Source organism: Macaca thibetana, chromosome 13, assembly GCF_024542745.1.
Source record: "Macaca thibetana thibetana isolate TM-01 chromosome 13, ASM2454274v1, whole genome shotgun sequence".
NCBI lineage: Eukaryota > Metazoa > Chordata > Mammalia > Primates > Cercopithecidae > Macaca > Macaca thibetana.
Window position 1 is genome coordinate 38,234,472 of NC_065590.1, and position 18,101 is coordinate 38,252,572.

Sequence of the window (18,101 nt, forward strand, 5' to 3'; positions counted from 1 at the left end):
CACATAAACTATCTGCATACTCTCCTAACTGTGCTCCAGTCTTCCAAAATCCCAATCATGAGCAAAACAAAGGCTCTTTCTGTTGCAAGCCAGGGCTCTTAGAAGTGTCTATGCAAGTCCCATAGCTCAACTGGAATGGAGAGGCCCTCCCAGCCAAGCGAGGCAGAGGGGAGGGCAGAGGTGGGACACTGCAGCAGGGCAATGTACCTGTCAAAGGAGGGCCGCTCCCCAGCATCAAAGGCATCTCTCAGCTGCTTCACCAGGTTGTCCTGCCCAGGCAGACGGAAGATGCCCTCTTCATTCCGGCCATGCTCCAGGATGAACTCTGCACATTTCTCCACCAGGATGGGCACCAGATGGGGGCCGAATTTCTGTTCATAGGCCACAGTCTCATCCAAGCGCTGGCCAAACACCGCTGAGGAGAGAGCAAACAGAACCAGCCCGTCATTCTGTGCTTCCTTGGATGAACTATTTCTTGACTTTCTGTGTCACCTGTGACTTCACAGGTTTTATTGCAATGATACTAGACAAAATGTGGGAGACAAATCACTCATAATATTTCCTGAAACTATAAATACGGGCCTGTAAATTTGAGGCAGTCTTTGTCAGTCTTTTTATATTGACCCACATTTCTTACATATTTAAAATAACGACTGGCTTTTACTGAATACTTTTTGCTGGGAATTGCACACTTTTTGTCCTTTAATCTTGACAGCAACTCTATGAGGTGGTATTAATGTCACACTCATCTTACTGTTAAAGACACTGATCCTTAGACACTTGCCAAGGTCAAGCAGCTCACAGCATGGCACAGTTGGGATTCAGGCCTAGGCAGTGAACTCCCAGCAATGTGCCTTAACCATGGCAGCAAGCAGGCCGTTTTGTGTCCACTTGCGTCAGAGAGTAGTAAAGCATAACACAGTAAGGCATCCCCCCTTAGCCACAGTCAACTGCAGTCTGAAAATATTAAATGCAAAATTCCAGAAACAAACAATTCATAAGTTTTAAATTGCATGTCATTCTGAGTAGCATGATGAAATTTCTCGCGGTCCCGCTCAGTCCAGCCTGAGATGTGAATCATCTCTTTGTTTAGTGTATCCACTTTGCATACACTGCTTGCCCAGAGTCACATAGTAGTTGTCTCAGTTATACTTAGTAGTTGTCTCAGTTATAAGACTGAAAAGACACAGCGTATATAGGGCTCAGGACTATCTGAGATCTCAGGCATCCACTGCGGTCTGGAAACATATCCCCCAAGGATAAAGAGGGCCTACTGTAGTCTATCACATAGATGTCTCATAGCACTAAACCACTGTGGAATTTAAAATAATTTAGGTTGTTTACTATGTCCTAATTATAAACATTGCCACAGCAGACATGTTCATTCACCTGGCAGAGATCCTGGAATGTGTGCCGTTCAATGCATAATTCCTAATTAATTAACATTTGGATGCATGAACAAAAGCGTTTCATTCTTTTGAACTATTTCCTCAGGACAAATTCCCATGTGTAGAATTACTGGGTCAAGAGGTTTGAACATTTTTATAACTTGGTGGTATGCAAATTGCTTTCCAAAAATATTTTCCCAAATTACCCTGCCTCCAGCAAAGCAAGTGTGGGCCAGTTCCATCCCAGCTCTGTCCGAGTGGAGAAACTTTGCTCCACAGTCTCCCCGCCCCAGCAGTGTGAGGACACGAGTTTACAAATCAGGACCACCACTGCCTACCCATTCTCCCACCAGGCTTCCAGGCCCTGGAGGTTCAGAAGACAGGCCGTGGCTTCTGTCCTGTCCTGCTTGACTTTCCCTCTGCCATAATCAGGGCTCTGCTGCACCCGGCACTTCAATCCCTAGGACATCCGTTTGCAAAGTCACTTGACTCTCCCCATGATTCTCTCTCTCAGGTTGGTCCTCTCCATCCCATCTCAAGTTCCTGTGGATTCCACCTGTATAGAGCTGTACCAGGCTCTTGACTTGCATGTTCTTTTCTGCTCCCACCCACTACCCAGGCTAGGCCAGCCTCCTCTCTCACCTGTAACTGCTGCAGTCTCCTCTCTATCATGTTCGAAACCCTCCTGCTGCTTGCCTTTCTAGAGCACCGCTCTGCTTGAGTGCCCTTCTCTTGGTTTTCAGTAGTCATCTGCTTCTCCCCCAATTGCCTCCGTGATGTTTTTCAAATAGACACGTAAAGCCCTGGCAGTTTGTCAGGGCCTCCTCTTTCATCACATCAGGTGTTGGGAGGCGAGAGTGGAATCTAGACGGAGCTGAATAGGGGGCCTCTGTGTTCCCCACTACCACCAAATCTGCTTGGCTGTTGTTCGTTTCACTTATTGCACTGCAGTGAGACTGTGATTAAATACTTCTGTGGCTAAAGTTTGAGAATCAAGGCTGGCATTCCTCAAGGCTTGGCACCCACCTGCTTTCCTGGCCTGATGTCCTGCCATGCCCCGAGAAGCATTTCACCCTGACGTTTCCAAAACATAATGCTCTGCAGTCTCCATGTCCTTGAACAGTCTCTTCTCCCTGTCCAGTCTGCTCTCCCCCTTCCCTGGCGGCGCCAATTCTCTTTGTCCTCCTTGGCCCCTCTCAAATACCATCATATCTGCCATGCCTTACTGACACCCAGATGGAGAGACTACATCCTACTCTGTGCACCAGATTGCTTCTTGAATATCCCAATCCTTTCCATACTCTGTGATCATGATTTGCATGTACCTGTGTCGTCTGCATGATTGTAAGCCCCCCACTACTGGGAATAGGAGGAAGGGCTGTTTTCATCCCCAATGTCTAGCATAACCCCTGGCAAAAGGTAGACAGTCAATGACTTTTGCTTAAGGATTTAATGAATCAATGTGTCTTTAAGCAAGTATTTTCCATGACTAATGGTTATTCGGCATTTCTTTAGTTTAAACACTAATAGGAATCTCCTGGTATATGAATTCAGCTTCACGCTAGCATGCATTGAGTGCCCTGCCATGTGCCAGCACCAGGCTCCATGGAATGGGTTGTACATACAAGGGGCATGGAAGACCTGGTTCATGCTTTTAATGAGTTTGCCATCCAGTTATGAAAATAACATAACAGATGGACTGTCTGCCTTTGAGGGGTCACACAAAACGTAGTGAAAAACAATTAGAAAATTTCAATAGCCATATGGAATTAGGTTTCTATTTGTCTGTAAAAGGAGCTGGACACATCTTTTCAACAAATTGATAGGACATGACTGAAATAATCTGACTTAAAACAGACCACATAGCATCTGGAAAGTTCTCTTTGAGAGGTCCAGAGAGGGGCCCTTCAATGGGAGAGGCAGATGTCTCCTGCAGCAGTTGAAACTCGGGCTCCAGAGGTCCACTGGACTTGATGGGGAAAGATAGCACAAACACAGTGTAAGGATGTGCACAGAGAAGTCAAAGCTTTCAGATTCAAGCTCCATTCCTGAGGTCTTATAGCAGATGCTCCACCTTGCAGGTGATTTGGAGCCAAGCTCCTTCTTACACCTTAATGTGTGTCTAGTCCTCTAGCTTTTCTCCTCATCCCAGTCTATCAGCCTTGTCCTGCCTTCATCCTCTATTCCTCTCACACCTCAAATGCAGCCCTTTTGATATTAATCTCACTCATACTTTTTTTCTTCAACATCCCCACCCTGCTGCTTCCTACTACCCTCTGCATGCCTTCATCAGGCCATTGAGAGCTACAAGAGACCACGCATAACATATTGTGGAAATTTATCCTTCCAATCTCTGCAAGACATTGGTTCCAAATTTTCACCACTCCTCTTGAGCTCCCCACCCATTCCCTCACTTCTCTGTCTCAACAGGTGATCTTGGCTCCTCTTTCCTTCCATTACCAAACGGAGGGTTATGAGTGAACTCCCTCATCTGCAGTCCCTGCCTTTCCCATCCTTTCTCCTCTGTGTTCCTGTTTTCTCCCACAGGAAGAAAAGGGCCCTATCTTTCATCTAGGATGATGCTTTCCTGAACTGTGGGTTCCATTCCTTCCACCTCTTCCAGTACTTACTCTTTCTCTTTGTATCTTAAAATTTTCTCTTTCAATTGAAAGATCCCACGTGAGTCTAGGTCTTTGCCATTTATGAAAGAATAATCTCCCACCTCAGCTCTCATGCAAACAACCAACATTTGCTTTCCTTCTCTTTACCATATACTTGTAAAAAATTGTGTCTACTTCTAGAGAGATGTCTGCCCCACTTCCTCACTTATCACTCACTACTCAGCCTCTCAACCCATCACAATCTTGTTTCATTAGCCTGCACTTCTTCACTAAATCTGCTCACTAAGATTTCTAGTGCTCTCCTAATGTTCATTCCACACCCTACTTACTGATCTTCTTGGAAGACTGATGTTACTTCTCCTTCCTCTTCAATACTTTCTCCCTACATTGCAATAAATCCAACCATTCTTGTTCTATTCTCATGTTACTGATGACTCCTTTCAGTGTCTTTGACTGTGCTCCATCTTCCACCTGCTCCTTTGGTGCATCATTTCCTGGGATTCCAACTCAAGCTTCTTTTCTTCTCACTCTAGTATTCTCCTTAGGAAAGTGCATATGATTTCACACATTTAGATATCACCTATAAACTTGTAACTTATTAATCTGCATATCTGGTCCAGATCTCTCTCTCTATATATGTATACACACACACACACACACACACACAATATACATATGTGTATATATGGATATATGTGTGTATATATATATACACACACACATGGATAGATAGATATAATTTATGAAAGAATAATCCTCCACCTTGGCTCTCATGCAAATGATCAACATTTGCTTTCCTCTCTTTACTATTATACTCATAGAAAAATGTGTTTTATTTTATCTTTCTATATGTAGCTATATCATATCTATTTCCATCTTTTCTCTCTCTCTCTCTTTTTCTCTCTCTCTTTCTCCTCTATAACCATAAGTTCAATGACTAATGGCAGTTCTCCCAGTATCTTCTCTAATCTCACTATCATCCCATCCCTAAATCACTGCTTCTCCTGTAGCCTTCCTCAAAGGCAATAGCATTCATTCCATCACTCAAGCACCAGGTACTCTCCTAGGCACTGAAAATGCAAAGCCATTAATACAAGGTACCTGAACTTAACTAATCCAATTAGCAAAATTGTGAGCATTAGAATTATCTGCAACACTCTTCACTCTCTCCAAATAGGTTGGTACATTCTTCTTCTTTTTTTTTTTTTTTTTTTTTTTTTGAGATGGAGTCTCGCTCTGTTGCCAGGATGGAGTGCACTGGCGCGAACTCAGCTCACTGCAACCTCCTTCTCCCGGGTTCAAGCAATTCTCCTGCCTAAGCCTCCCGAGTAGCTGGGACTACAGGCGCCTGCCACCATGCCCTGATTTTTTGTAGTTTTAATACAGACGGGGTTTCACTGTGTTAGCCAGGAAGGTCTCAATTTCTTGACGTCGTGATCCACCCACCTCGGCTTCCCAAAGTGCTGGGATTACAGGCATGAGCCACTGCACCCAGCCTAGAATGGTACATTCTAAATATGCTTTAAACAAGCTCCCTATTCTCACTGCTGTTGCCTATATCATTATAATGGTTTCTTTTGCAACTCCATTTCTTGCAAATTCCTTCCACCAGAATTCACAAAGTCATTCAACAAATGTAGGCTGAGCATTTGCTGTGGGCCAGGCTCTTTGATAGCTAGAGAGTATGATAGAATGAATGAAAAATGGTCTTTGCTTTTAAAAATTCTCAAGAGAATGCCCTTCCTCCTACTCTCCACCTGGAAACCCAGTCTTCTGAATTTGGATGTCTTCTCAGAGAAAACTGGTCACTCTTTCCTCTACTCATAGAGCTCCCTGTGTGTTTCTTGATGTTATCACTTCTCATGTAATTTTATGATGATTCTTTTAAACATCCCTCTCTTCCACTGGACTGTGGACCCCTCAAAGGCAGACAGTCTATCTGGCTCAGCATCTATTTTCAGAACCTGGTATATGATGGACCTCAGAGAGCTGTCACTACCTGCTGCCTACATTCCTCCCATTCTCTGGCCCTTTTCTGCACTCAGTACTTCCCCAAACCTACTCTTGTCAAGGAGACCAATGGCCTTTACATTTTAAAATCTGAGGTGAAATTCTCTGTCTTCATCTTAACTGCTCTATCAGCAGCATGTGACACAGCAAGTCACCCCCTCCTTCTTGGGACACTTTCTCACGTGGCCTTTGGTACACCAGTCTCTCTTGGTTCTCCATGTGTCTCATCAGATGCTTTTAGCCTCCTCTGAGGACTCTTCCTTTTCTTGCTGTCCTCTAAATGTCGGAGGGTCCCAGGGCCTCGCTTCCTCATCTGCACACTTTCTCATAGTCTCACCACTTTAAATATCAACCATATGATGAAGACTTTGAACTTGTCATCTGCAGCCTAGAAATCAGTCAAAGCTATTCTCTCAACAAGAACCAACCACTGGATGCTCTGGGGACATCAGGACCAACAGTGTCACTTCTTACATGAGAGAAAAATCCTTTTTTTTTTTTTTTTTTAGCTTGGCTAGGTCAGGTTTTGTCACTCTTAATCTCAGATCACATGAGGAGTTTGGAGTCAGAAACATCCCTGGAACTCCAAAGACCTGGTCCTGAGTTCTACCAATGTCTGACCTCTGGGTCCTAATTGTCACCCCTTTGGCCATTAGCAGAGCAGTTCCAACTTAATAGGTATAAATGTTCATGAATTTATTATAATAATTGTATGTAATATAATTACCATAAAGTAATTATAATATATGTAATATGATAATTATAACTATTAACCAATGTAATTAATTACATTAATTTTATGCTGAGAACTGATCCCTGATACTTTCACATGTGCTATCTCATTTAGTCCTCATGAGAACTCTACAAAGTAAGTATTACTGTTCCATTTTACAGATAAGAAAACTGAGATTTGAATCAGGAATTTTTCTGAGGTCATATTTACCCTGTGATTCTATATTCAGGGCTTTAATTCCTTTTAAAGTTTAAAGCTAATGGAATAAAAGTTCAGAGATCATAAAGTCTCAAGGGGAGTCCTCTAATGCCAGACTATGCCAGCCCATGCCAGCCCCACCTCCCCTCAGACCATGTTCACCTCGTCTCCAGTCCCCAGACCTAAAATTTTGGACCCCATCCTGAGCAATCACAGAAGGGTGAGACCTTACTACCACACTAGTAATTGCCCTGGCTCTTCCCACAGTCCATCCTCCACCCCTTACCACTCAACCCCTTCCTTAGATTTGCTGGAAAACTCCAGGAAACTGGGTTGGTTTGGGAAAGTGGAAATAGAAAGAGCAACTGTCACCTCCCTCCCCACGTTGGTCCTCCTTTGTCATCACTCAAACACTCCTAGGATCAAGACAAAAGCCCCTCCCCACCCTGCCTCTAGCCCAGCCCAGGCCTGCGGGAGAGTACCCCACCCCCATACACACTGCGCCTGCCCTCCCGGCACTGATACCTGCTTCCCAGGGGCTCAGTTCCAGAAGTGTTCCCCACCCCTGACAAGAGAGGGAAGAGGCTCTGGGAAATGAGTCTTTTAGTAGAACAAGTGAACCACAAAATAAAAAAGAAATACCTTTCTTTCGGAGCTTGGGGGTTTTCCTCCTGAAATCCCAGCAAACAAGCAGTGCCAGGGCAGGAAAGCCACAGCCCAGTTCCCACCGCGGCATCCTGGGGATGTGAGGCATGGCAGGCCGAAGACTCACGCCTCCGAGGAGCCAGCCTCAGGCCTTCCCTCCTCCCCAGACTGGAAGAACCCTCTTCTCTCACTTCCAGATCACCACATGCTTGCAAATACTGCTCAGGTTCTGACTCCAAAAAGGAAACCATGGGATCTGTCCGCACCTGCCCCAGCCCTCCCGGCCCTCCTTTCCCCCGCACTTCCCCTCCCCACTCACCTTTACACACAGGACTCTCCAGCTTTTAAACAGTGAACATAAAGCTGTCAAGGCCCGCAATAAAAATAAGTGCCTCCTTTTACTTAGCAGCTAATTGTCAACTGCCATTCAGGGGATACCTCCAAGGTGGGTTAAAAAAAATCCCATGCAGGAACCCTTACCAGCATTGTTCCATATATCAAAGTGTCTGGCAGAAACACAGAATTTCACTTAGCGTTTATGAAGCCAGCCCACCATTCCCTGGAAATGCTTTCAGAGTTGCACATGGCTCCGTGGGGGCCTTCAGAGATAATGATCTTGAAGGTTGGTTGTTGGGTAGACTGAGATGATTTTGTCCTCCTGATGAGTACATATAGTAAATAGTGCAGCAACCCTATCAGACATGCCCAGGAGAAGGCAAATGGGCTCTCAGCATTATGGGGAAACGGTCAAGGTTGTCAGGAAGGGCCCTGGGGCTGTCTCATGCTGCCAACCCAGTGTTTATTCTCCATTCATTCATAGGCCAGGAATCGCAGACTCGTCTGACTCCACATTCTGTCTGCATGTCATATTCACTCCCATATCCTGGCAATGTTACCTCCAAAACATTGTACAAACCTGTTTGCTTTTCTGCATCTCCACTGCCACCACCAGTGTCCAACCCACCATCTGTCCTTTCTGCCTGGACAATGGCTTGAGTTTCATATCTGGTCTCCTGCTTTCATTCTGATCTGCCACCTCCAGCCCAATCCATTTTCCATACAGCAACTAGAATGATCTTTTAAATAGAATCTGATTTTTTTCACCTTCTTGCTTGAAAGCCCCAGTGACTACCTATTAGCTGTTAGGATGAAGACAAACATCCTTAACAAAGCGATCTCCACTTTTATTACCCTCCCCTTACTCCAGAGCCTGTTCTTCTTTCTGTCACAGGACCTTTGCACATGCTATTCCCTGTGACGAAGACACCATTCTGCTTCCCCCTTCTCTGTCTAGTTAGCTTCTGCTGGCCTTACAGAGTTAAGCTTAATCATCACTATTTCAAGGAAGCCTTCCCTGACCTACTTGACAAAGATATTTTTTCCCCATATGGCATCATGTGTTTTTCCCACATGGCTCTTTTCACAGTTGTAACTATGTTTTCCCTTGGCTCTTTAAAAGTAATTGCTGTGTCTTCTCCTAGTTTGTGAGCTCCTTGAGAGAAAAGATTTTGGCTTTTTTTTCTCTCCTCTCTCTCTCTCTTTCTCACGGTCGTGCCCCAGTGTTAGCATAGATCTGGGGACATGGCACATATTAAAGAAAGAGTTGTTGACCAAATGAAAAAATAAGTATCTGTCTGTTGCTAGCAGCTGGGGGCAGGGGAGATGAGGGAATTCATGGAAATAAGTAAACATCATCTCTTTTAATATCGAATGTAGCTGGTGAGAAAGACCAGAACACGTGGAATAACAATGACTGCACACCCCTCCAGGCTAAATTGTGCTATGGATTGTGAAATCATGCTCGGAAGGGTGCAGAGAACTTAAAAGAATGAAAGGAGAAAAGAAATCCAAGGTACATAACAATTCAATATTTACATACCGTATACCTCCTGTTGGCAAACACGTAATGATGCTTAAAATGCAAGATCTTCTTTTTCAAGATGGCTGACGACAAGCATTTCCAGTAATCTCATCCACTTAGAGGAACCAAGCTAGTGTGCTGTCTCATGCTGCCAACCTAGTGTTTATTCTCCATTCATTCATGGGCCAGGAATCACGGACTCATCTGACTCCACACTTATTTAAATGCAGTGTTCAAGAAGGAACTTGGGAGTTCAGCAAAAAAGTGAGAGGAAGCTTTGAAATCCAGGAAGAAGGAAACAGGAAGGCTGTGTGGCTGAGGCCAGCTGGGAAAGGGGAGTGAATCCCCCAAATGGGAAAGGGTGAGTGAGTGCCTTTCTGCTGTCCACTTTCCCACTGGGGAATTATACAATCCAGGCCGTAGGAGAGCACCTTGACTCTCCCACACCACGAATCTAACTTGGGGAGTGGCAAGAAGACTATGATGAGGAACTGCTCCAGGGAATGTCCTACACCCTTTTTGAAACCTAACTGACTGCTGTGGGACAACATTCTGGATCCGAGCTCTTACAGACTGTGCATGGGGGAACGTGGGTGGTGCTTGCAGGACTGGGGCTTGAGTAGGGGATGAACCCCTGCAGCCAGTTCTGAGAAGCAAGTGTGGAGTGGGCTCCAGTCACTGGCATTGGAACTGGGCACACCACCATCCCAGGTCCTAAGCAAAAGGAGAGTTGTTGTGGAGGCTTGGTCTTCAGCTGAGTGGCATCTCCTATGGCCTAGGGCTGAGTTGTGGACTAGATGCAGCCTGCCAGGACTGACTGGGTGGCCAAGTTGGCTGCCATAGCCAGGATGGAGGAGGGAACTCTGCTGGGACTGGGGTGTGAGACAAACGCAAGTCTCATTCCTGTGGGCCAAACAGTGGCCACTGGGACAGCCCTATCCTCCCTATCCTAAGACTTTAGGACAGCAAAGGTTGCCCCTCACCAAGCATTTCACAAGGGGCCTAAGGACTTCCTCTACCCCCTAATCAAGGCTGGTGCATGCATATGCCATTGGAGGGCCTGAGTACAAGCTTGCTTGGTCCAGTTCTGCCCAACTTTGTCCCCTACTCTAAGACAGAGTGTGGGATCCAGGCTCCTGGATGTTCCACCACCCAACTACCACCTGGGTTACCCAAATACCTCTCCTGGGGAACAGAGGTCAGGCATAAATCTCCATGCTACCCCCACAACTGGTTCTTACCCGCAAACACTATCTACTAGCCTGGAGGCTGGCCCACGCAGCCCATTGAAACAACTGCTAACACAAAAGCACGGAGCTTGAGAACTAGAAGAACACTTCATGACCACTGCTACGCCCACTGCCCCCATCATCCTCACTGCCCAAAAGGTCAAAAGCCCACTCACCTGCCCTGTATACCACTACTACAATCAGCATCCAAAAAAGCCACCCACAGGCCCAAAAATCAGCCTGCCTGGAACTGCCAGTACAGGTGCCAGCATATGCTGCCTGAGGTCACAAGGAAACACACTTGGCCCACCACTGCTACCACTGAAACCTGAAAAAGTAACCAATAACTGCATCCTAATACACTAAGGAATCCAGATACCACTAAGGCTATTTATGACCAAGGAAATCATACAGCATCTTCACCACTGCACACACTAAGAAGCAAAGCCAAACGGCCCTACCCAACCAACATCATAGTCACATCTTCAAGAAAAAATGTCCCCACCCCATAATGAATGTAAATTCAAAAATAAGAGGAAGTGACTATTGCTTCAGATGTGCAGAAATCAGTGTAACAAGGCAGGAAGCACGAAAAAGCAATGTAATACAACACCCTCAAAGGAAGACAATAATTCTCTAGCAATAGCTCCTAACCAAAAAAACTCCTCAAAATGCCAGATAAAGAATTCAAAATATTGATTTTAAGGAAGCCTAATTAGATGCATGAGAAATCTAAAATCAATACAAAGGAATCAGAAAATCAATTCAGGATATGAATGATAAATTTACCAAGAAGATAGATACCTTTTTAAAAATCCAAACAGGAATTCTGGAACAAAAATACGTTTATGGAAGGAATTACAGAAAACATTCAAAAGCTACAACAGTAGACTAGACCAAGCAAAAGGCAGAATTTCTGAACTCGAATACAAGTATTTTTAAATAACTCAGCCAGGCAAAAATAAGAAAAAAGAATTAAAATGAATGAACAAAGTGAGTCATTTGGAACTACATAAACCAACTGATATAACAATTCTAAATACATATGCACTCAACACTGGAGCACCCAGATGCATGCAACAAGTATTACTGACCTAAAACTGAAAAACAGATTGACAGCAACACAATAATAGTGGGGACTCAACACCCCATTCTCAGCATTACCCAGATCATCTAGACTGAAAGTCAATTAAAAAGTCTTAAATTAGACTTAACACCAAATGGGACAAATAGACATTTACAGAACATTCTATACAACAATTGCAAAATATACATTCTTCTCAACAACACAGGGAACATTCTCCAAAACAGGCCATATGTCAGGCCACAAAACAAGTCTTGGTAAATTTTTAAAAACTGAAATCAAGAATCTTCTCAGACCACAGTGGAATAAAACTAGAAATCAATACCAAGAGGAACTTCAAAAACTATACAAATACGTGGAAGCTAAACAACATGCTACTGAATGATCATTGGGTCAATGAAGAAATTAAGATAGAAATCTAAAAATTTTTTAAACAAATGAAAATACAAAAACATACCAAAACCTGTAAGCTACAGCAAAAGCAGTGCAAAGAGGGATGTTAATAGCATTAAATGCCTACATCAAAAAGTAGAAAGAGTACAAATTAACAACCTAATTTCAAACCTCAAGAAACTAGAAACTAAACAACAACAGACCAAACTCAAAATTAGCAGAAGAAAAGAAATAACAAAGATCAGAGCAGAACTAAATGAAACAGAAACCAAAGAAACAATACAAAGGATCAACAAAATGAAAAGTTGGCTTTTCAAAAAGATAAACAAAATTGTTAAACTTCTAGTTAGACTAACCAAGAAAAAAAGAGATCCAAACAAACAAAATCAGAAATGAAAAAGGAGACATTACAACTAATACCATCGAAATACAAAAGATCATCAGAGATTATTATTAGCAACCAGATGCCCACAAACTAGAAAACCTAGAGGAAATGAATAAATTCCTAGAAACATATACTTCCCAAGATCGAAGCAGGAAGAAATAGAAAGTCTGAAGAGACCAACAATGAGTAGTGAGATTGAATCAGTAATAATAAATCTTCCAAAAAAGAAAAACCCAGAACCAGATAGATTTACAGTTGAATTCTACCAAACATACAAAGACAATCTAATACCAACCCTCCTGAAACTGTTCCAAAAAACCGAGAAGGAGAGAATTCTCCCTAACTCACTCTACAGGGTCAGTATCACTCTGACACCAAAACCAGACAAGGACATAACAACAACCAAAAAGAAAACTACAGACCAATATCCCTGATGAATATAGACTCAAAAATCCTCAACAAAATACTAACAAACCAAATCCAACAGCACATCAAAAAAATAATACACCATGATCAAATAAGTTTTATATCAGGAATCTTTGACAAAGTCTATATGTATACGATTCAATATACACAAATAATAAATGTGATACATCACACAAACAGAATTAAGGTAAAAACCATATGATCATCTCAACAGACACAGAGAAAGCATATGTTAAAATTCAGCATCTGTTCAGAATAAAAACTCTCAACAAACTAGGCATCGGAGGAACATGCCTCAAAATAATACAGGTCACATGCAACAAATGCACAGCCAACATCATACTAAATGGGAGAAAGTCGAAAGTATTCCCTCTAAGAACTGGAACAAAAGAGGGATGCCAACTTTCACCATTCCTACTCAATAGAGTACTGCAAGTGCTACCCAGAGTAATTAGGCAAGAGAAAGGAATAAGAGGCAACCAGATTGAAAAAGAGGAGGTAAAATTATCCCTACTTGCTGATGATGTGATCTTATATCTAGAAAAACCTAAAGACTCCACCAAAAAACTCTTAGATTTGATAAATGCATTCAGTAAAGTTTCAGGATACAAAATCAACATACAAAAATCAGTAGCATTTCTATACAGCAATAATGATCTAGCTGAAAACAAAATCTAGAAGGCATTCTGATTTACAATAGCTATAAAAAATAAAATACCTAGGAATATATTTAACCAAGGAGATGAAAGATCTCTACAAGGAAAACTGCAAAATACTAACAAAAGAAATTGTAAATGACACAAACAAATAAAAAAATTCCATGCTCATGCATTGGAAAAATCAATATCATTAAAATAATCATACTACCCAAAGCAATCTACAGATTCAATGCAATTCCTATCAAAATACCAATGCCATTTCTTCACAGAACTAGAAAAAAAATTCTAAAATTTATATTTAACCAAAAAAGGGCTCAAATAGCCAAAGCAACCCTAAGCAAAAAGAACAAGGCTGGAGGCATCATATAACTTGACTTCAAATTATACTACAAGGCTGTGGTAACCAAAACAGCATGTCACTGGTATAAAAACAGACACATAGATCAATGGAACAGAATAGAGAACCCAGAAGTAAAGCCACATATGTATAGTCAACTGATCTTTGACAAAGTCTATAAGAACACACCCTGGAGAAAAGACACCCTTTTCAATAAGTGGTGCTGTGAAAATCTGATTGCCAAACGCTGAAGACTGAAACTGGAGCCCTGTCTCTCACCATATACAAAAATAAATTCAAGATGATGAAAAACTTAAGTGTAAGATCTGAAACTATAAAAATGCTAGAATAAAACCAAGGGAAAACTCTTCTGGACATTGGTCTAGGCAAAGAATTCATGACTAAGGCCTCAAAAGCACAGGCCACAAAAATAAAAATAGACAGATAGGACTTAATTAAGCTAAAAAGCTTCTGTACAGCAAAAGAATCAACAGAGTGAACAGACAATCTACTAAATGGGAGAAAATAGCTGCAAAGTATGCATATGATAAAGGACTAATATCTAGAATTTACAAGGAGCTCAAATAACTCAACAATAATAAAACCAAATAATCCCATTAAAAAGTGGGTGAAGGACATGAGCAGACATTTTGCAAAAGAAGACATACAAATGGCCAACATGCATATGAAAAAATCCTCAACATTAATAATCATCAGAGAAATGCAAATAAAACCCACAATGAGGTAGCATCTTACACCAGTCTGAATGGCAATTATCAAAAAGTAAAAAAATAACAGATGTCGGTCAAGATACAGATAAAAGGGAACATATACACTGTTGGTGGGAATGTAAATTAGTTCAACCTCTATGGAAAACAGTATGGAGATTTCTCAGAAAACTAAAAATAAAACTATCATTTGATCCAGCAATCCCACTACTGGATATATACCCTAAGGAAAGAAAATCATTATAACAAAAAGATACCTTCACTTGTATGTTTCTCACATGATTATTACAATAGCAAAGATATGGAATCAACCTAACTGTCCATCAACAGATGATTGGATAAAGAAAACATGGTATATATACACAATGGAATACTTACTGTTCAGCCAAGTAATGGTAAATATGACATTTCAAAGAATGAAATCATGTCTTCTGCAGTAACATCAATGGAACTAGAAGTCATTTGTAAGTGAAACAAGGCAGACACAAGAAGACAGATATCACAAGTTCTGACTTATAAGTGGGAGCTAAGTAACGTGTACACACAGACATAGAGTATGGAATTACGGACAACAGAAACTCAGAAGGATGAGAGGATGGAAGGGGGTGTATGATGAGAAATTACTTAATAGGTACAATATGAGTTATCTGGTTGATGGGTACCCTAAAAGACCTGGCCACTACTACACAATCTATGCATGTAACAAAATTGCACCTGTACTCCATAAATTTATACTACTAATAATAATTTGAAAAACACAGGACTTGTTTCAGGACCTTAAAATTGGGTTGGGTAAAGGAGAAAATGTAATGCATTGTTTCCTGGCTCAGCAATAGCCTGAGCAAAACCTCAGATGACTCATCTCCGGAGGAACAGGACAAAAGCAGGTCTGGACAGAGTGACGATTTGCAATTTGGACTCCTTGCTCCCTGGAGATGGGACAAGGACCAGGTTTCAGTGTGGAGATCCAGAGAAGGCATGCCTGTCTTACTAAAAGGAGGGAGTAGTTTGGAGGAAATGGGCAAGAGTAAGCTGAGAATGAGTTTTCAGAAGTCACAAGCCCTTAGGAAAGGGTGGCAAGAAATTAGCCCACTGATAAGAAAAAGGCTGAAACACCAGTGTGCTGCCCTCTAAGGTGAGAGGAACACTCAGAGCCAGCTACAGGCAGGAGAAGCCCTAAGGAAGAAGTTGGGAATGCCACGAAGACCATGTAGACCATCTCTCCAGTCAAGGGAGAAAAGAAGCCCAAAAGGGGATGCAAGCCAGAAGAGGTATCAGCTCTGCACAACTGTCACCAGAGTAACTTCTAAAATTTAAAATTGGGATTCATTCCCTAGGGTGTACAGATGAGCTACAGGTGTCTGAAAATATTTTGCTGTCAAAAGCAAAATTGTTTGTGTCTAGGTATTTTTCTGGGGAGAGTTTCTGTAGCTTTCATCAGATTCTCCAAGGGGGGTCTTTGTACCATAAAGAGCTTCACCAAGACTCACTACTGACATACTTGGAGAAAGATAGTATAATTCTAGAGGGTACAACCCATTTACTGAATAACTTCTCAGATAAATTGATCATCATCTAACAGAGGAGAGCCTACTGAGGGAGCAGAACATAGTGCTGCTATGGGAAAATGACGTCATTCTTTCACCTATTAGATTAATAAAGCTCTATTGAGCACTGTTTAGATTCTGGTATATGGTACTGTACAAAAAAAGAGAAAAACAATTCCTGCCAAGTAGATTGAAGCTCTCCTTCCAGTGAGGGGAGTCTAGCTAGGAACAAAACAAACGAGTAAAATATTTAGCACATTAGAAGAGGGTATGTGCCAAGGAGCAAAGCAAGGCAGAACTGAGGGGTAAGGAAGGGATTCAGTGTTAAACAGAATGATAGAGGAAGGCTTACTGAGGTGATGTTTGAGCAAAGACTTGAAGACAGTAAGGGACCAAGCCATGCAGCTGCCTGGGGAAAGAGGATTCCAGGCAAAGGAAACAGCAAGTGCAAGGACCTGAAGGCAGGAACACAGGTAGGATGTTTGAGGGGGCTGGTGAAGCTAGAATGAAATGAGCATAAAAGAGGGTTCTAGAAAACAAGGTCAGAGGGGAAATGCGGGAGTGGGGGCGGCGGGCAGACTGTGCACTATAAGATCATTATAAGGCTTTGACTTTTACTCTGAGTGAGAAAGGAAGCTATTGGAGAATGCTGAACTGAGAGGAATCTTGATATGACAGGTTTAACGGGCTCACTCTGGCCACTCTGTTGAAAACATTTTGTAAGAAGGTGGGGGTGAACATGTGGAGATGAGTTTCAAGGCTAGTGCTGTAATTTGACAAGAAAGGATTCCATCTCCGTCGGGTTGGTAGTGATGAAGGTGGTGGGAAGGGAGCAGGCTCTGGGTGGAAAAGGCCATAGATAATTTCACAAAGGGCTAGAAAGAGGTGGCAGCAACATGTCTCAGTGACTTCACAGTATTTGGGAGGCATGACCATCTAGTCAACCCATGTTAGAGGTTCTTTCCAAGTGGCAATGTGCTGTGGCAAAGGAGCGGACCCATGGGACAGGTCGTTTGTCCCTTTAAGACCAACATCCCTAACTTACAAATAGTAAGAACACATTTCTGATTTGCCCAGTGGCCTCAAATGAGACTATATACTGTCTTAAAAATGCCCTCACGTTCTGGGATCTATGATTTTGGATAGTAACTTTAAATACGGCTGGGCACAGTGGCTCATGCCTATAATCCCAGCACTTTGGGAAGCCGAGGCGGGTGGATCGCCTAAGGTCGGGAGTTGGAGGCCAGCCTGGCCAAAACAAGGTGAAACTCCATCTTTACTAAATATACAAAAATTGGCTGAGTGTGGTGGCACATGCCTGTAATCCCAGCAGCTCAGAAGGCTGAGGTAGGAGAATCGCTCAAACCCGGGAGGCAGGGAGGTTGCAGTGAGCCGAGATCGTGCCACTGCACTCCAGTCTGGGAGACAGAATGAGACTCCATCTCAAAAATAATAATAATAATAATAATCTGAGATGCTGCATCAGAGGCAACACTGTTCTTTGAAAAGTAAGTGGTGTTGCACTCTGATTTCCCCTTCTCTGGACTTTCCACCGCCTACAGGACTTATGCTTGACTTGCTCCTCAGGTAGTGGTCTTGGGGTGCGGTGAGGGTGAAATCCCCATGTGTATCATGACAGAGTACAGCAGTTCACTATGGCAAGGCTCAGTCAAGCATCACAGTAGTCACAGAACCTAGTGAAAGTACACGGATACCATTTTGACTCAGAGGGCAGGTGCATGATTAGGCAACATCCACTACCCTTGTCTATGCAGATAGCTTAAAACACTGGACTGGAGAAAACAGAAAAGGGTGGCTCACAATCTCATAATCCAGCACAATAAGGATGGTCACAGC

The 18,101-nt window shown here is 42.7% G+C and overlaps 2 protein-coding genes across 7 annotated transcripts in view; one reads left to right on the plus strand and one right to left on the minus strand.

Annotated features, from left to right (window-relative positions):
• CNRIP1 (cannabinoid receptor interacting protein 1) overlaps positions 1–18,101 on the plus strand; it is a 1,091,934-nt gene that overhangs the window by 617,161 nt on the left and 456,672 nt on the right. The window lies entirely within an intron of this gene.
• The window catches only part of ARHGAP25 (Rho GTPase activating protein 25), a 91,519-nt gene that overhangs the window by 19,974 nt on the left and 53,444 nt on the right, over positions 1–18,101 (minus strand). For all 4 annotated transcript variants that reach the window (XM_050754427.1, XM_050754424.1, XM_050754425.1 and 1 more), the window contains one exon: positions 208–415. In XM_050754427.1, the coding sequence (XP_050610384.1) occupies positions 208–415 (208 nt within the window). The remainder of the gene's footprint in view (positions 1–207; positions 416–18,101) is intronic.